Raw genomic sequence first — 19891 nt, forward strand, 5'->3', positions numbered from 1 at the left:
ATAATATTTCAAGGCTTTACAACAATCTATATACAACAACACTTTTGGATAAAGATCACCTTTTGAAGCATGTGACCGCGAGACCATGATGCACCGGAAGCGCACATGAAAAGAGGCGGAAGTTGTTGAGATTCCTGTGTTTATTGCGCTCCATTCATCTCTGGAACTGATCACTGCACTCAGACTCGCCACTTGAAACAACTCGGGCAGCCTGGTGGTGGATCCAGCGAGTGACCGGTTTGTTTGGCATTTTTCATGCACATTCAATCCACGCGATTAAGAGATGGAGAACATCTTACATTTACAAATGGACTGTGTATTACATGGGGTCTTACCGTCATATTAGCAGGACATATATATTAGCACAATAGCCACAAGAGTCAATAAGTCAAAAAGATAGTTATCATCACTACAAAAGGCTTGAATGATGTATGCATCCGTCAGAACACCGAACTGCGCTTCAGTCTGCTCCATTGACATCATCCCTGTCCTTATCAATGATTTTTGATTAACTATTTGTAATATCTGCGTTCACTTTCTTTTCTAATGTCAGTTGTGCTGCTATGGGGTGTTTCTGATAGGAAGTTGCGTTGATTTAAACCTCTGCAGAGCCTCACTGCATCGTGTACCATTTTAAACGAATGTTCCATGTAATGGTGAATAATAACAGTAAATGCACGTTTCATGCCACGAGCACACACTGCTATCTTGTTGACTCGTTTTTACACTGTATTAGAATTGGTCTGTCTATCACCCCAATTTCTCTTAAGAAATGCTGTTCTTTTATGTGCAAGTATGTTTTGTATGTTAGAATATATATATATATATATATATATATATATATATATTTTATTTTTTGCTAAGACATTTCAGAACAGGTCTTTGTAATTGAAAGGTGCTGGCCATCGGATTGGAATCTTTGAGCTTGTCCTGAAATCCGTAATAAATTTTGCGTCATAACTTGACGATATGGAGCAGAACAACAGTCTACCCCCTTTCCCTCAAGGGCTGGCATCTCCACAGGTGAGTTATGTAGTGTTGAGTAAAATGTATTTAGTTCTAAAGAAATTATTCTTTCTGAATTCTTAAAAGGGGTAGTTCACCCAAAAATGAAAGTTCTTTAATCATGTAATCACTCATGCCATCCCAGATGTGTATGACTTTCTTCTGCTGAACGCAAATATTTTTGGAAGTTAAAATGGCTCTGTAGGGCCTCCCAATGCAAGTGAAGGGGTACCAACATTTTTAAGCTAAAAAAAGCACAAAGGCAGCATAAAAGTAATCTTTAAGGCTCCAGTGGTTTAATTAATGTCTTCAGAACTGATATGATTGGTGTTGGTGAGAAATGGATGAATTTGTATTAGTCCTATTTTACTATAAATTCTCCTGGGGGTAGTAATGTCTTATCACCAATTTTTTGCCCACTGCATTCTCTAAGTATTTTTCATCCGCACTAGTGTCATTTAGACTTCCCTCGGACCTTCACTCACTGATATCTGATATCAACGATGTCTTGCAAAGATGCCGGTTGCTAACAGACAATGTAGGGAAATGGCAAAACCATGGATCTGGGAAGTCCCCAAATATATTAAACAGTGTAGGGAAATGGCTAAACCGTGGATCTGGGAAGTCACCAAATATATTAAACAGTGGCCAGGGTGTGAAACTGGCACCCGCCATGTGCAACGAGTTTGAATCCATTTCGCTAGTTCCAAATGCATTTCATGCATGGGTAGTTTTGCTCATCTACCCACGACAGACCTCTCTGTGTGACGCATGACAAAAAATGCTGTTAGTCACAAAAACGTGCTTGAAGAAACGCACTTTATTATATTTTTTAAGAACAGACAAAGAAAAGTCATCAATGCTTGTGTCTGATTCGCTGTTTGTTAAGAGGGGTGCAGCACAAGCCTGTCTTTGAACATATGCATGTCAGGGTGCAGCGCAAGCCTGTCTTGTGGAACAAGTGCATATAAAGATCTACGGGCCAACTTCTACAGATTCCACACTCCTGCTTGAAGTCTAAATGAAATTGTGCATTCTCTGTAATTGAGCCTAAACTGTGGAATAGTTTGCCTCCATAGTACAACAGATCAGCTCCCTCTACATACAGGTGAAACTCGAAAAATTAGAATATCGTGCAAAAGTTCATTAATTTCAGTAATTCAACTTAAAAGGTGAAACTAATATATTATATAGACTCATTACAAGCAAAGTAAGATATTTCAAGCCTTTATTTGATATAATTTTGATGATTATGGCTTACAGCTTATGAAAACCCCAAATTCAGAATCTCAGAAAATTAGAATATTACATGAAATCAATAAAAAAAGGATTTTAAATACAGAAATGTCGGCCCTCTGAAAAGTATAATCATGCATATGTACTCAGTATTTGGTTTGGGCCCCTTTTGCATTAATTACTGCCTCAATGCGGCGTGGCATGGATGCTATCAGCCTGTGGCACTGCTGAGGTGTTATGGAAGACCAAGATGCTTCAATAGCGGCCTTCAGCTCTTCTGCATTGTTTGGTCTCATGTCTCTCATCTTTCTCTTGGCAATGCCCCATAGATTCTCTATGGGGTTCAGGTCAGGCGAGTTTGCTGGCCAATCAAGCACAGTAATACCATGGTCATTGAACCAGGTTTTGGTACTTTTGGCAGTGTGGGCAGGTGCCAAGTCCTGCTGGAAAATGAAGTCAGCATCTCCATAAAGCTTGTCTGCTGAAGGAAGCATGAAGTGCTCTAAAATGTCCCGGTAGACGGCTGCGTTGACTCTGGACTTAATAAAGCACAGTGGACCAACACCAGCCGATGACATGGCTCCCCAAACCAACACAGACTGTGGAAACTTCACACTGGACTTCAAGCATCTTGGATTGTGTGCCTCTCCATTCTTCCTCCAGACTCTGGGACCTTGGTTTCCAAATGAGATGCAAAATTTGCTCTCATCAGAAAAGAGGACTTTGGACAACTGAGCAACAGACCAGTTCTTTTTTTCTTTAGCCCAGGTAAGACGTTTGACATTTGAAGCCCATGTCCAGGACCCGTCTGTGTGTGGTGGCTCTTGATGCAGTAACTCCAGCCTCAGTCCACTCCTTGTGAAGCTCCCCACACATTTGAATGGCCTTTTCCTGACAATCCTCTCCAGGCTACGGTCATTCCTGCTGCTTGTGCACCTTTTTCTTCCACACTTTTCCCTTCCACTTAACTTTCTATTAATGTGCTTTGATACAGCACTTTGAGAACATCCAACTTCTTTTGCAATTACCTTTTGAGGCTTTCCCTCCTTGTGGAGGGTGTCAATGATGGTTTTCTGCACAACTGTCAGGTCAGCAGTCTTCCCCATGATTGTGAATTCAACTGAACCAGACTGAGAGACCATTTAAAGGCTCAGGAACCCTTTGCAGGTGTTTAGCTGATTAGAGTGTGACACTTTGAGCCTACAATACTGAACCTTTTCACAATATTCTAATTTTCTGAGATTCTGAATTTGGGGTTTTCATAAGCTGTAAGCCATAATCATCAAAATTATATCAAATAAAGGCTTGAAATATCTTACTTTGCTTGTAATGAGTCTATATAATATATTAGTTTCACCTTTTAAGTTGAATTACTGAAATTAATGAACTTTTGCACGATATTCTAATTTTTCGAGTTTCACCTGTATTTTAAAATTGCAACTTAAAGACTTGTTTCCCTTGGACTTTGAGTGACTGATATGTGAATTTTGTTTGTTCTTATGTGTTTTTGTATATTATATTACCTTTTTCTTTTACATTTTGTTATTATTACTTGTACAACACTTTGGCATACACTTGTTGATTTAAATGTGCTCTAGAAATAAATTGACCTTGACCTAAAGAGTTTTTGCTTTTGTTTTCTCCCCGTTTCATTCGTCTGAAAATTTGCAAGAACAATGTTGTCTATGAGAATGCTGCAAATTATCTCTGATCCTCTTGGGAGGTGCTGTGAGTTTTGTTCACTTTCACACAGTTAGCATGCCTTGTGAACGCAAATCTTCAGTAAAATACTAAATTAAGAGACCACTGCAAAATTCAGTTTCTCTGGATTTAGGTATGGTTTGAGTAAAATGAACATTTTTGTTTTATTCTGTAAAGTACTGACAACATTTCTCCCAAATTACTGTATTGTAAAATATAACAACGAACTGAAAGAAGCCAAGCCATTTCTTCATTTAACACATGAAAATATGAGTGAGGATGTTTATTTCCCCTCGAGCATGGTGGACAGCTACACTGCACCTTTTACTTTGTACAAGCGCTTAAAAGTTGAGATGTGGGAATTTGTATTTTGAAAGTTAGGTTACAGTGTTGTCAATTGTGTGTTAAAATATGTGCCTGACATGACAAGTAATTTCATAATTAAACATACAATATGACTTCATATGGATAGAATAGGGTATATGAAATGTTTACACAAAAAAATGATTAAATGTGGTTAAATTGTGAACACATAAAATGTTCATTTTCACAAACAAAACAACTGGATGTAAATTTAATATACTGTACCCACAGTTGGGAAGAACTCAAATGTGCAGAAGATGCTGGTTAACCAAATAAATCCTCTTTACCGTTTCCTGCTTTTTTTTGATCACATGCCTGCATATCGCTTCTGAAAATATGAATGAAACCTCTGGAGTCGTATGAATGACTTATGCAGCCTTTATCTGCTTTTTGGAGCTTCGCAATTTTGGTACCCATTCACTTGCATTGAATGCACCCACAGTTGAGATATTCCCTTAAAATCATAATTTGTGTTCAGTAGAAGGTCTGATATTGCATGAAGGTGAATAAATGGTCAAAGAACTTTAATTTTTGTTTGAAAGATTCCTTTAAAAATAAACTGACTTTTTGAGAGTGATTGGTTTAGTGAGATGTGTCCATAGAATAATGCAATATGTTGTTCACTTCTAACAAAATAAGTGATAAAACCATAAAATGTATAAATTGTCTGCTAAATGACAAATCATGTGTGCATAAAGTTCATTGGTACATGGTCTGGTCTCAATTTAAAAGGGAGCGATGACGCCTGGCATGCCCATTTTCAGTCCAATGATTCCTTATGGCACGGGCCTCACACCACAGCCAGTGCAGAACACCAACAGCTTGTCGCTCCTGGAGGAGCAGCAGAGGCAACAACAGGCAGCCTCACAACAGCAGGGTGGGATGGTAGGAGGTTCAGGCCAAACACCCCAGCTCTACCACTCACAGGCTGTCTCCACGACAACGGCACTGCCAGGCAACACACCCCTTTACACCACACCTCTCACACCTATGACCCCCATCACTCCTGCCACACCAGCCTCTGAGAGTTCTGGCATCGTTCCCCAATTACAGTGAGTTCTGGAGCGATCATTGCTGCTTGCATGGCTCTTTAAGGGATCGTTCACCCAAAAATGAAATTCTCTCATTATTTACTCACCCTTACATATATCCCAGTTGTGTATAACTTTCTTCAGCAGAACACATTTGAGAGGAAAAAATGAAAAATATCTTTGTTCAGTAGGTTCTTAAAATGCAAGTGAATGGAGATTTCTATTTTGAAGCTTTAAAAATCACAGATATCAGCATAAACATAATCCATACAACACCAGCTGTTAAATGAATGTCTTAAGCGATATGAAAAACATCAATATTTAAGTACTTTGTAACTATAATCCAGCACTTCACATGTGGGTGGAGTCAAAGCGCTCTCTCGTGTGACATATTCGCGTTGCCATGATACTGACGTAATCTCACATTCTCCACTCGTTTGAGACATCAACAATGTGAACTACCTATTGAAGTGTTCCTCCCATTTTACTTTTAGCTTATTTAAAAATATGGACTGACTAAAACGTTTTTGCACATTAGTTGAAAATGAAATGCCCCTTTTTTTACAGCCAATATAGGAATGTTCTGTGTGATAATATAATGGTTCTGTATGGTTTATGTATATATTGCACCCTCTTGTGGACTAAGGAAACGTTGTCAATTTAAAAATCATCATCTTATCATATTTGAATATTATTAGTTCATACATATTAATGTTTATATACACTGGTGGCCAGAGGTTTGGAATAATGTACATATTTTGCTTTTTCTTATGGAAAGAAATTGGTACTTTTATTCACTAAAGTGACACTCAACTGACCACGATATATAGTCAGGACATTAATAACGTGAAAAATTACTATTACAATTTGAAAAAACTACTTCAAAGATTTCTCATAAAAAAATCCTCCACATGCAGCAATGACAGCTTTGCAGATTCTTGGCATTCTTGCTGTCAGTTTGTCCAGATACTCAGGTGACATTTTACCCCACACTTCCTGTAGCACTTGCCATATACACTCACCTAAAGCATTATTAGGAACACCTGTTCAATTTCTCATTAATGCAATTGTCTAATCAACCAATCACATGGCAGTTGTTTCAATGCATTTAGGGGTGTGGTCCTGGTCAAGACAATCTCCTGAACTCCAAACTGAATGTCAGAATGGGAAAGAAAGGTGATTTAAGCAATTTTGAGCATGGCATGGTTGTTGGTGCCAGACGGGCCGGTCTGAGTATTTCACAATCTGCTCAGTTACTGGGATTTTCACGCACAACCATTTCTAGGGTTTACAAAGAATGGTGTGAAAAGGGAAAAACATCCAGTATGCGGCAGTCCTGTGGGCGAAAATGCCTTGTTGATGCTAGAGGTCAGAGGAGAATGGGCCGACTGATTCAAGCTGATAGAAGAGCAACTTTGCCTGAAATAACCACTCGTTACAACCGAGGTATGCAGCAAAGCATTTGTGAAGCCACAACACGCACAACCTTGAGGCGGATGGGCTACAACAGCAGAAGACCCCACCGGTTACCACTCATCTCCACTACAAATAGGAAAAAGAGGCTACAATTTGCAAGAGCTCACCAAAATTGGACAGTTGAAGACTGGAAAAATGTTGCCTGGTCTGATGAGTCTTGATTTCTGTTGAGACATTCAGATGGTAGAGTCAGAATTTGGCGTAAACAGAATGAGAACATGGATCCATCATGCCTTGTTACCACTGTGCAGGCTGGTGGTGGTGGTGTAATGGTGTGGGGGATGTTTTCTTGGCACACTTTAGGCCCCTTAGTGCCAATTGGGCATCGTTTAAATGCCACGGCCTACCTGAGCATTGTTTCTGACCATGTCCATCCCTTTATGGCCACCATGTACCCATCCTCTGATGGCTACTTCCAGCAGGATAATGCACCATGTCACAAGCTCGAATCATTTCAAATTGGTTTCTTGAACATGACAATGAGTTCACTGTACTAAAATGGCCCCCACAGTCACCAGATCTCAACCAATAGAGCATCTTTGGGATGTGGTGGAACGTTAGCTTCGTGCCCTGGATGTGCATCCCACAAATCTCCATCAACTGCAAGATGCTATCCTATCAATATGGGCCAACATTTCTAAAGAATGCTTTCAGCACCTTGTTGAATCAATGCCACATAGAATTAAGGCAGTTCTGAAGGCGAAAGGGGGTCAAACACAGTATTAGTATGGTGTTCCTAATAATCCTTTAGGTGAGTGTATGTGGCTGTCTTGTCACTGCTCATGCACCTTACAGTCTAGCTGATCTCATAAAAGCTCAGTGAGTTTAAGATCCATAACACTCTCTTCCAATTATCTGTTGTCTAATGTCTGTGTTTCTTTGCCCACTCTAACATTTTTGTTTTTGTTTTAAAAGTGGCTTTTTCTTTGCAATTCTTCCCATAAGGCCTGCAGCCCTGAGTCTTTTTACTCTTGTACATGAAACTGGTGTTGAGGGTGTAGAATTCAATGAAGCTGTCAGCTGAGGACATTCGAGGCATCTATTTCTCGAACTAGAGATTCTGATGTAATTATCCTCTTAGTTGTACATGTAGGGCTGGGTATTGAGTTTTATCTGTTCGTCAACGTCAGTGATAAGCATGTATCATGCTAGATGTGTACAAATCTAAAAGTGCTGTGGTTAGGCATCAAGGAAAAACACTAGTTTATGCCCAGAGATGCGGCTCACACATGAGGCTGTAGTGTGTATGTGTCCCAACCCCCACAGATGTAAAAAATTTGGAATAGATCAAGTGTGGCTACATGATGCCAATAGCACGCAATGCAATATTTGCGACAAGATAATTGCCGCCAAGACTGGCAACATGACAAATCTGATGAAGCACTTGACAGTGCACGGAATAAACTTAAGAACAGAAAGTTGCAAGAAGACCGAGCCGGTGCGGTCATCCTCTCAGCGTCCTCCTGCCACAGAGCTTCCTTCAACATGCCCACACGAGTCCTCCTCCAAAACTACTGATGAATGCAGCGGCACTATGACTGGGACTCCCGACAGGTAAGGTTAATGTTTAGCAAACAAACCAATGAACAAAATCGGCTAACTTGTAGTGGTACATGCTTGTGTACTTGTTAAATTAACATTTCTGTGCACAGTGACATAGTCCTATAAACTGGGACCAATGTAACACAAGATAGTGTTTGGATGTATGGCTATAGATGGCTAGCTAAATCAATGCTAAAAATGCTTTAAGGTTGATAGAAACTGATCAGGTTTAACTCCCATTAAACTAGTTATCTTGTTAAACTGTAATTATGCTTAGGGTTGGCTGAATTAACAGTTTAGCTTTCTTCTTTTTTTTTCCACTTCACATTAATGTCATAGCCTCTGACCCTGGCATGAGGATACCAGAAGGCTCAGAAGATGAAAAAAAGTCAAACTGAAAATAAATAAATATATATATATATATATATATATATATATATATATATATATATATGGTAAAGTTTGTAATCGTATTATAATGGATTTCATAAAATTGGTATAGAAAAAGTATAGTTTATGAACCAGTATCGAAGTCAAGATATCGATATCGAACATTTACGTAGCCCTATGTACATCTGGCCTTCCACATCACTTTCTGTCCTTGTTAGAGCCAGTTGTTAGTATGAAATCTTTTTTTTTTTTTTTGGGCAAATTCAAGCATTGTATAGCCTTCATTTTTCAAAATAATGATTGACTTTCTAGAGAAAGCATTTATTTTTATCTTTTTAACTAATACTGACCTTAAAGACGTGCCAGTCTATTGCATACTGTGGCAACTCAAAAACAAATACAATGTTAAGCTTCATTTAACGAACCAAATAGCTTTCAACTGTGTGTGATTATAATGGCAAGTGATTTTCAAGAACCAAATTAGCAATTTAGCATGATTACTCAAGAAAAAGGTGTTGGAGTGATGGCTGCTGGATATGGGGCCTGTCTAGATTTTATCAAAAATAACTTTTTTCAAATTGTGATGCTGTTTTTTTACATCAGTAATGTCCTGACTATACTTTGATCAGTTGAATGCCACTTTGGTGAACTAAAGTACCAATTTCCTTCCGAAACTTGACTGTCAGTGTATTTATTTAATTTAAAAAAAGTACAATATATTTTCATGGTTCAGTCAGTACTGTTTATTTTTATTTTTTTTAAAGTTCAGCACTATTTTACTTCATTTTGTCACTCAATATCAAATTATAAAACTATTGGTTGATTAGTCTGTTATTGGCAGGTACTGCCCAACTTTGTGCACACCTACAAGCTATTGTACAGCATTCCTCCTTGCTTGTTCACAGTGCTGCTCTTCAGGCTGTGACTCCGTTCTTGTGTGTTTCGAATGCCAATGCAATTACGGTATACACGCATACCGCTTCTGACCGGAAGCGTGATTTAAGAGTAGAAAAAAAAAAAGTTAACGTGTCGACAGAAATTTAACCACTGGAGTCGTATTGAAGACGTTATGCTAACTGTCTGTGAATTTTGGAGCTTCAAAAATGAAGTCTCCACATTTTAAGGGCCTACTGAGCCAAGATATTTTTCTTCAAATGTGGTCTGGTGAAGTCATACACACCTGGGATATCCTGAGAGTGAGTAAATAATGAATTTTATAATAACCCTTTTAAGTGCACAACATTAATGTGCAAAAAAATACAATGTTATTAAATTGCTTTCGGATGAAAGAATGATTAAAGGGTTTTTACTTTAGCTGTACAAAATGTCAGAGACATAAATGCCAATAACGTGACTGTCCTGTTCAAATAATTTTTTAATGTTCAAAATCTTCAATCTTTAAATTGCCATTTTCTTTTTTCTTTTAAAGGAATATTGTTTCCACTGTAAACTTGGGGTGCAAACTTGACTTAAAGACAATAGCACTACGAGCCAGAAATGCTGAGTATAATCCAAAGGTAAAAAAAAAAAAGTGTGTGTAAAAAATTAAGAGAAAACTGCTAAGTTTCTCTGGATTTACTGTTTATAAGTATGTGTTTGAGTAAAATTTGTATTCTATGAGGTACTGACAACATTTCTCCCAAATTCCAAATAAATATATTGTCATTTAGAGCATTTATTTGCAGAAAATGACCAGTCAAAAGGTGCCGTGTTTCAGACCTCGAATAATGCAAAGAAAACCAATGCTGCATCTTTTTTTATATTTTTCTTATCCCCTTTTTCTCCAAATTTGGAATGCCCAATTCCAACTACTTGGTAGGTCCTCATGGTGGCGTGGTTACACACTTCAATCCGGGTGGCTGAGGACAAGTCTCGGTTGCCTCCGATTCTGATACCATCAATCCACGCATCTTATCACATGACTCGTTGTGCATGACACCACGGAGACTCCGCATGTGGAGGCACATGCTACTCTCCACGATCCACACACAACTTACTACGTGCCCCATTGAGAGCGAGAACCACTAATCGCAACCACGTGGAGGTTACAACATGTGACAGGAGACCTGGCTGGAGTCACTCAGCAGGACCTGGAATCGAACTTGTGACTCCAGGGGTGGTAGTCAGCATCAATACTCGTTGAGCTACCCAGCGCCAAGTTTATATTCATTTTAAACCACACAATGCTATTGTTTTAACTTTGGAGAGTTCAGAAATCAATATTTGGTGGAATAACCCTGATTTTCAATCACAGCTTTCATGCGTCTTGGCATGCTCTCTACCAGTCTTTCACATTGCAGTTAGGTGACTTATGATACTTCTGGGTCAAAAATGTAAGCAGCATGGCTTTGTTTGATAGCTTGTGGCCATCCATCTTCCTCTTGATCACATTCCAGAGGTTTTCAATGGGGTTCAGGTCTGGAGATTTTGCTGGCCATGACAGGGTCTTGATCCGGTGGTCCTACATCTTGATTGACCTGTCTGTGTGGCATGGAGCATTGTCCTGCTGGAAAAACCCATCCCTAGAGTTGGGGAACTTTGTCAGAGCAGAAGGAAGGAAGTTTTCTCCCAGGATAACCTTGTACATGGCTTGATTCATGTGGCCTTAACCAAGATGAATCTGTCCGATTCCAGCCTTGCTGAAGCACCCGAGATCATGACCGATCCTCCAGCTGGTCATCTAATGGTTAGACTGAGACCTGGAGAGGTCTACAAGCCACAATGTCTCACACCCACTGTGAAATTTGTTGGAGGATCTGTGGTGAACTGGGGGTGACTACATTGTACCTGACATTTTTTTTTATCTGTGACAATTTGTTGAGGTAGTTCTTTACAGATTCTCTGAACAATACAAATGTGTGGGCTGTTTCATTTGGTCAAAAAGTCAATTTTTACACACATGCATTGTTTCAGCGTTTTGCTGCCGTCATCATGAGAATACGAGAACCCAGAACAACAGCTCTCATCTTCAGCTCTGGAAAGATGGTGTGCACAGGAGCAAAAAGGTAAGAATGCCATCTGTCATTCTCGTGCACAAACTCATAGAACAAACAGCAGTGTGTAAGTTTGTCTTTCTCGTGTGAACTCCTTTTTTTGCAGTGAGGAACAGTCCCGCTTGGCTGCCCGAAAATATGCCAGAGTGGTGCAGAAGTTGGGTTTCCCTGCCAAATTCTTAGACTTTAAAATTCAGAACATGGTAGGAAGCTGTGACGTCAAGTTTCCCATCCGATTAGAGGGCCTGGTGCTTACACACCAGCAGTTTAGCAGGTTTGTATTTAAAAAAATATATTTAAATTATTTGAAAGCATCTTAAACTAAATTAAATGCCTTTTTTTGCCTTGTTCTGGATTATAAATGAATACTGAATGGTTTTAAATGTATTTTAGATTTAGAGCTCATTATTGTATTACTACGAATTCTAATACTGCATGTTATCAGCTATATTTGCAAGCTTATTTAGAAACTTGATCACATGTGTGACTGAAAATACTGTATTGTGTTTGTTGAAAAACTTTATATGTTGCTGATACTTTTCCCCAGCTATGAACCAGAGTTATTTCCTGGATTAATCTACAGAATGATCAAACCCAGAATTGTCCTTTTAATATTTGTTTCTGGGAAAGTCGTACTCACAGGTAGGTTAATTTTAACCTGCACAAAAAGTACTTTGCAATATACGGGATGCTGTTTGTGCATTATTGAGATGCTAAATTAATTTGATTTCTTTTTTCCAGGTGCAAAGGTTAGAGGAGAAATCTATGAAGCATTTGAGAACATATACCCCATTTTAAAAGGATTCAGGAAGACAACATAATCCCTGTGCCATGAACCATTCTTTATTAACTGGTGAAGACATTACTGAGCCCACTGGTGTGTTTGGTTTGGTCTACACGGATACATTTTATTATTTTGTAAGTGTAAATATGAAGGACTAATTTTATTCACTCAGAAATGGATCTGATTGAGGATAAATGCTTTTATTTGACCTTTTTAAAATGTATTTCACCTGCTATTTGGTTTTCAAAATATTGTGTTATCCATGTCTGAACATTTTAATGGTTTGAATACTTTTATTGTTTTATGAATTTTAAATTTGCATCTGTTCATACATTTTACACATTCCCTTTGAGCAAGTTTTATGTATTACTTGTATTACTGATTGTGTGTGTGAACTGTGGCAAGTAATGCCCATGTTTCCCAGTGCAGGAAGAATGTCTTTATTTTGAGGAGTGAATTTACATAATTTCAGACAAAGACGTGCAAGCGGAGGCTAATTCTTCGATTGTTAAAATTATCATATGGATTTGACCTTTTAAGTTACGGTCTTCTATGAGATCTGTAACAAATTTGGCAGATCGAACTATATATTTCCCTTTGAATTGTATTATATTATATTCTGTAGGTCTCCCACACAGCCCCATGAAAAGCACTGACTTTTTAATGAATGTCTTGGGCAATGTAACCAATTCTCTTTGCAATTGGATGTAAATAAATATTTCCTTAGCAGTTTGTGCCTGTCAAAGCATCATATTACATCTGAAAGACTATCTCTAGACTATTCCTTTTTCTTTTCTTGTAACAGTAACTGGGTTTCCATCTAAATGTTTTGCATTTAAGCTCATTAAAAAATAAGAAAATACGAATTATTTGCTAATACTCATTTAATTCCAGTTTAGTAACCAGTGCCTTTATCACATCAAATCAATACATTTCTTTAATATTACAAATGCGAATCCTATTTTTACCAAATTGTCCATAATGACTCATTGTCATTAACTCAGTGTAATTCTACTCTGCTTGATCTGCTGAAATGTCTTGCTTCCAAATGAACTCAGCAGTATATTTGCTGCCTTGGTCACAGCTATCAGCACAAGTATAGATGGCCACGGTCCCCCAGTCTATGCTGGCATCTGTTCTATCCACGTTGAGGTGATTAAGCAACTGGGGCATGATCTAAAATACACAGTATAATATATTAGTTTAATGGCATGACAAGGAGTTAAAATAGTAGAGAGCGCATCTGTGTATCTTTTGATTTAAAGGAATGTTCCGGGTTCAATATTAGTTTAGTCCAATTGTCATAATTTGTGGGAAAATAATGATTACCACAAAAATTTATTTCAAATAGTCTCTCCTTTTCTAAAAAATACATCTGATTTACAGTGAAGCACTTACAATGGAAATGAATGGGGCCAATTCTTAAACGTTACTCGCTTTTTCAAAAGTATGGCCATAAGATAAAGGATATGTGTGTAGATATGATTTTAGTGTGATAATCGCTTACAAACCTTTTCTGTGTGAAGTTATAGCGAGTTTTACAACTTACTCCATTTTTGTTTTTAAAGGAGGGACGAATCGAAATACATTTTTGTGGTAAAGAACTGCTGCCAGAAATGAGCATAACTTGTATTGAACCCGGAACATTTATTTATTTAAAAAAAATCTAATCTAAAATTAAGGAGTGCCACATTTATCCATAACCATGTGCTTTACCTGAAATTCAAAGACACGTTTAGCACCACATGGACATTTTGTAATGTCGTCCTCATGTGGCACATGTTCAGCTGATACCCAAAGAGGAGACCCCCCTTTACAATACCGCAAAACCTTAAAAAAATAATTCCACAAAGGTGTTTAATGATATATCAGATATAAGCCATAGGGATAAGAGAAAATGCTATATGACATACAGTATTTTACCACAATTGAATACATCTAAAGTAGTAAACAGCAGTAGTTTCTTTCTGTGAAACGGCAGCTCACCTGTTGTGGCTCATTAGCAATGCGCTCCTTAAACTTCTGAAACACATTCGAGTCCTGCGTTTCATGGAGAGCCATACTCTCTAGCTCACTTTCTTCCAAACCTGTGCAGGTAAATGAATATTGTGAATGACAAGTCTGTCAAAATGTTAAGCTGTGTAACACCTGTCATGAAATGTATACCATTATTTAAGGACACCATGCTCTCCTGATCCAGACAGTGGGATTCATGGTTTTTTGTATCTTTTGCTGGAAGCTCTTCTGGTTCAGTAACCAGCTCCCACTCAGGAAATAGACATGAATTGTGCTCCTCTGGCTTTTGAGAAACTATTAAAAACACAGATATAGATTAAATGTTAAAGCAGCATTTTCCTGTAGTGTTTATTATAATATAATAAGCGATCCAGATCATACTGGTTGTTTGCTGGTAAGGATCTTGCGTAATTAATGCATAATCACAGGGTATATCTGCATTCACTCACCTTCATTTGCACATTCTTTCTTGTGATGGTATTTCCAGTCTATGGTCTGATGTTCTTTGCAGCAGTATGTGACAGAGTGACAACGAGAGCAAGCTTTCTGTCCGAGACAACCACACAGCCTGCACAATTTGAGCCCGGAGATTAGAACCCGATGTTCTTCCACTAGGTGTGCTGGCTTCTCATCAGGAGGAGGATCATAGGAGTAAAAATCATTTTTCCTTGGAAGCTGACATCTGAACACTGGGAATATGGGGGAAAATAGGGATAGTAAAAAATACTATGGCTTCATACAGATGTTCTAGAGTTAAAAAAAAACTAAAATCACATAAAAAATAAAAGAAGACGCAATTAAAGCGTGCAATCAAAAATATACCCATGGCTAGATTAAAAATGACTGGTGATTATACACAGACACGTGTTAATAGTTTGGGGGGGAGTAGGCTGTGACAGCCTATGGATTACCTTTAAAACAATCGTTGTCGTTTCGAGTACAGCAGGCTGGTGTCTTGCAGCAGAACACAAATAGTGTTCTGTGAAAACATCGATCATATCCTGTAATTGGCGCATACACCTGCAGTAGAAATACTGATGGGAGTTTGCATTTCTCACACAGTAACTCAGAAAGACTTGGCAAATCCACTTGGCTCAACCACGCGGGTCTCCCTCCGACTTTACTTGGAAAATGATAACTGAGGAGCTGCCATGATTCTGCCTCCTCTACGAAGCCCAACACGACTTCACGTTTTGCTTCAGACACCTTTACTACATTAGCAGCCATCTGTCAGACCACTTTGAGAGCTCATGTGTGGGTGAGCGTTGTTCATCTGAGAAGGGGCTCGGGTAATACAAGAGCTGCTACGAGCGTTCCACCAAAGTCTTTCTAGCAAGTCAGTCAGTCCACTGGCGGTAATAGTTCACGCTCTTAAAGGCACAACCGCTTAATGGGGCACCTTTACATTTGTGAAGGGCTTCCCTCCTCTATCATACTCGCTTCAGTCGGCTGCGCGCGCTCTTCATTTCTGACCTCAACAGTAGTGCTGACGCGAGGCGGTCGACCAATACCCGTGCGGTATTGCTCACCGGCTCCCGGATATGGAACGCCAGGCAGTTCAAATATACGCGAATTTTAACACGTAGACAACGCGTGTTGACGTTGTTTGCACGTTGTTAACGTGTTGTCTACGCGTTGTCTACGTGTTAACTTTAAACGCGTTGTTTACGTGTTGTTAACGTGTTGATTTCATGTGATTCTGAGCCATTTGGCCACTTGTCCAGTTTGAAGGGGTGAGTGTTGCACTTTTCCATTGGCTGCTGAGTTGTAGGGTTAAACCATTTCGGTAAGCCTGGGGGGTTTGCCTGCCACTATTTAACATACTAAGATCCTCTAATTTCTTGGTCCTTTTCTTCCTTTTGTGTGTAGCCTATACAAATGTAATATTTGGATTGCAGTTTTAGGACTTAAAATAAATTATTATTATTATTTTCATCAAGATTAATTGCCCCCTTTTGCTCCTTTACTGCCTATTTTGGTAAACAAACACATTAGAGGGAATTCATGCTTTTTACACCATTCATCAACTTTAGTTTTATATCTTAAAAAACATTAACAGTTGTGCAGGGAAAAACTAACAGCAGTGGTAATGCATTTAATGTTGGTGTAAGATACAGACCATTGTAATAAATACTGTATATGTCTTTGGAAAACAACATGAACCTTTTTCAGCATTTTAATTTAATGTAGGGCTTTGACCAGCAGAGGGCACGTTGTGACTAATTATGGGGCTTGTTAAAACCTAAACGGACCTCTTTTTGTTTAGATATTAAGCACTCAGACATATGCACACAGGTGATATTACCCATTTTGATGAAATGTACAGCCTTCCAAAGACTGTCGGGATTAGCATGAAAGTTTGTAATTAGGTCAGATAGTAACTGATTTGACTTTCCTGACAGCAGATGTACACTACTGTGCCAAACTCCTAGGTCATGCTTAAAATTCTTATTAAAGCCTAAAACCTGAGAAGTGTTTAGCCAATTACAGCCTATTTATACATAATACATTATATATATTAATGTGGTTCAACAGTTTTAATTGTGCCCAATATTGTGCAAATGGTCTGATGGCCCTTGTTAAATATCAGCAGACTTCTCATCTAATTTTTTGGCAATTAAATCAGGAGTCTGGCTATCCATAGCTGTTTTCACACTGCATTATTTTCTGGGAGAATTGTCTAGCTATATGAAAGGTACGGAGCGTGAAAGTGGGGTCTGATTTGATCCACCTTTGCGCCAGGAACATGAGTAGTAACAGAGATGGAACAATGTCTGTGTGAAAAGCCACAGCCGGCATGCTGGTGTTGTGTCTGTTGGGTCTTTTTCTGTCACACAGCTGGTTCCGGAAAATCGCATCACTATGTGAAAGCGTGGTTGTGGGATTATGCTGCAAGTTTTTGTTTAGTATGAATGAGCGCATGCGGCATATTGGAGATACTGGGGGAATGAAAAATCCAGTGCATCAAGTCTTATGTATTTTGAAGCTTATATTAGTGAGAACCTGTAAGACAGAAACTATGCCGTGTATTAAGCATGTTGAAAGTAAATCCATCTTGAAGTGTCTCCAAGCCTGAAAGCCTTGAAAACAGCCATCAAATCCATACACTATATCAGTCATAAATAACTATATAAATACAAAATAAAAGTTTAAATTGCACTTTAATAAATCAATCCATGTCTTTTCACTGTTTTATTATCAGAGACAGAAATAAAACAGGATGACCACTCCTCCACCCGGCTTAATTTTTGCTAAGGTGCTGGAAGCATCAATGAGTCCAAACTGATAAAAGAGATATCAGCACACTTAAATCTATGCAGTGTATCAGTTTGTTAAGCTTTCGGTCTAACAGACCTTCATCAGAGCATACATAACTCAACACTGGATAGACAGGCAGAAATAACCAATCACATTCCAGTCACTGGCAGTACCAACACATCTGTGCAAACCCCGATGACAGACGCTCCACTTCCTGGGAATTGAGGTTTTGAGTACTGAATGGCGTACTGTGATGCATGCCATTAGAAGCCTTACTTGCCCATGATAATAGTACAATACAATCTAATCACAAATTAAATGGGGATTTGAGAGGGATCAGGCTTGAGCCATCATAAATCAGAAGTCCCCAGATCTATAAGTAAAAAGCATCTCAGAACAAAGGGCTAAAGGAGAGTTATCAGGTGAGGGGCACCACAAACCATAGACCCTAAACTGTACATGAGATGAAGAAAAGCAACATCTTGGATTTCAGCACAACACATATCAAAATCCAAGTTGAGGATTTTCCCTTGTTGTTTGGCACTGGGCACAATTGCCAGATGGATTATTCCCATCTTTTAGAGGAGCTAAAATATTCTGTTTAGGACCTGCCTTAATGTTAGCCCTGCACCAGCTTGTTGCATAAGTTAGGACCTCTTCTATAGACAAAGAGGGGAGGGTCATTAAAATGCTGGGTATGCTAATGCTTATGCCGTATCAGAGGCAAAAAATAGTCCAGTGTTTAAGAATAGTGTTCTGACAGAGTAACTTTTACCCTATTTGACACTTTTTTGTAAAAGATCAAACTAGAATTTAAATGCACCTTGGTAAGCCTCATCAATACACTGTAAAGAGTAGGCTCTGTCCCGCAAGCTTTATTTTTCATTGTAGCAGCTTTATCAATTAGTTCCTCATTAGAATGACATCTGAGCTCTTGGGTAAACCATATTCCAGAGCTCGATGAGCACTGCTGGCTAGGCAGATTGTAGTCTTATCTGTTTATTTTTGATATAAGGCTGCCACTGCATAATTCGATCCACATATCCAAAAAAGACAAACGATTATGATCATATTCAACTGAGAACCTAAGGTCAGGAGGTGTCTATTAGTGTTAAAGACATAACTGTGCAAAATAGTTATCCCATGAAACGGCTGCCATTTGTGTCCGCAACGTTTGATGAGATGCATAAGACACAAAAAATGTCCCAAAGTGTGTTTCCAAAGCTTAAAGTTATTAAATGAAGTGTTCTTGTTAACATGATATATGATAAAAATACTATTCTTAAAGAGTAACATACTATTTTTAATCATTTTTCATTAGTACATAGCCAATTTCACATGTCCATGTTGACCAACATGACACTTGCATCTAAAATATCACCAAATAAGTTATACATTTTTTTCAAACATTTATTATTTTCAGGATTTTATGTGTGTCCCTGTATATATAAGATATATTTATTTAAAATAAATGTTATTTTTTGGTAAATATTTTATGATTCGTGTGCGTCCCTCAGTTTGACTTACCACCCGTCACACTAATTGTTTTATCTATAAATAATGTACCGTTGCTTTAAATCACATCACATCACAAAGTGGCAATTACATCATTTGAGCCTTGTAGATACCACAAACAAAAGCAAGTACTGACATTCTTTTACTTTGTTTATTTGTTGCTTTTTCATGTTAGGCAGGGTCCATCAAGCTCAAACCAACCACCCCGTCATAAAAAATAGATAGGGAAAACTGTTTTTTATGACATTTTTTACATTATTAATGCAAAGAAAATTATATTTCAGATTGAATGCATTTATGCTATGTGAGGAACTTGACCACATGTGAGATCTGCTGCCATTTTGGGATGAAATTTACCACCCTGTCACATGTTTTATTGTGACGTGGTGGTAAGGGATGTGATGGGGTGGTTCTGCTTCCCGTTTGAATGTGAGGATGTGTGAAATCAAGGATTCCAATATAGGCTAATCAATTTATTTTCTGTTAACTTAACTCTGTTTGGTTCACTCACACACACACACTCATCACTTACTATCGCTTTCAGTCACTCACTCACTCACTCACTCACTCACTATATCTTT

The 19891-nt window shown here is 38.4% G+C and overlaps 2 protein-coding genes across 2 annotated transcripts; one reads left to right on the plus strand and one right to left on the minus strand.

Annotated features, from left to right (window-relative positions):
• Positions 1-116: 116 nt before the first annotated feature.
• On the plus strand, positions 117-13314 carry tbp (TATA box binding protein). Its single transcript, XM_052090629.1, has 8 exons — positions 117-237; positions 896-1023; positions 5038-5357; positions 10174-10261; positions 11658-11749; positions 11844-12011; positions 12285-12379; positions 12479-13314. The coding sequence occupies exons 2-8, from the start codon at positions 970-972 to the stop codon at positions 12556-12558; spliced, it is 897 nt and encodes a 298-aa protein (XP_051946589.1). The 5' UTR covers positions 117-237; positions 896-969; the 3' UTR covers positions 12559-13314.
• A 65-nt stretch (positions 13315-13379) lies between these two features.
• LOC127618261 (programmed cell death protein 2-like) lies at positions 13380-15997 on the minus strand. Its single transcript, XM_052090628.1, has 6 exons — positions 15449-15997; positions 14987-15226; positions 14688-14831; positions 14508-14608; positions 14238-14351; positions 13380-13697 (listed from the first exon to the last, which is right to left on the minus strand). Exons 1-6 carry the CDS (start codon positions 15762-15764, stop codon positions 13533-13535), a joined length of 1080 nt encoding a protein of 359 aa, XP_051946588.1. The 5' UTR covers positions 15765-15997; the 3' UTR covers positions 13380-13532.
• Between the last annotated feature and the right edge of the window lie 3894 nt (positions 15998-19891).

The sequence above is a fragment of the Xyrauchen texanus genome, chromosome 24 (genome assembly GCF_025860055.1).
Source record: "Xyrauchen texanus isolate HMW12.3.18 chromosome 24, RBS_HiC_50CHRs, whole genome shotgun sequence".
Lineage (NCBI taxonomy): Eukaryota > Metazoa > Chordata > Actinopteri > Cypriniformes > Catostomidae > Xyrauchen > Xyrauchen texanus.

What these genes read in the sequence shown, in the direction of transcription:
- tbp (XM_052090629.1), top strand. Translation starts at nt 970, where the DNA reads ATGGAGCAGAACAACAGTCTACCCCCTTTCCCTCAAGGGCTGGCATCT. An exon ending in ATGCTGAGTATAATCCAAAG is followed by an intron (nt 10,262 to 11,657) that starts GTAAAAAAAAAA and finishes GCATTGTTTCAG; the next exon opens with CGTTTTGCTGCCGTCATCAT. An exon ending in TGGGAAAGTCGTACTCACAG is followed by an intron (nt 12,380 to 12,478) that starts GTAGGTTAATTT and finishes TCTTTTTTCCAG; the next exon opens with GTGCAAAGGTTAGAGGAGAA.
- LOC127618261 (XM_052090628.1), bottom strand. Translation starts at nt 15,764, where the DNA reads ATGGCTGCTAATGTAGTAAAGGTGTCTGAAGCAAAACGTGAAGTCGTG. An exon ending in CGACAACGATTGTTTTAAAG is followed by an intron (nt 15,227 to 15,448) that starts GTAATCCATAGG and finishes CCATATTCCCAG; the next exon opens with TGTTCAGATGTCAGCTTCCA. An exon ending in CATGGTGTCCTTAAATAATG is followed by an intron (nt 14,609 to 14,687) that starts GTATACATTTCA and finishes TTACCTGCACAG; the next exon opens with GTTTGGAAGAAAGTGAGCTA.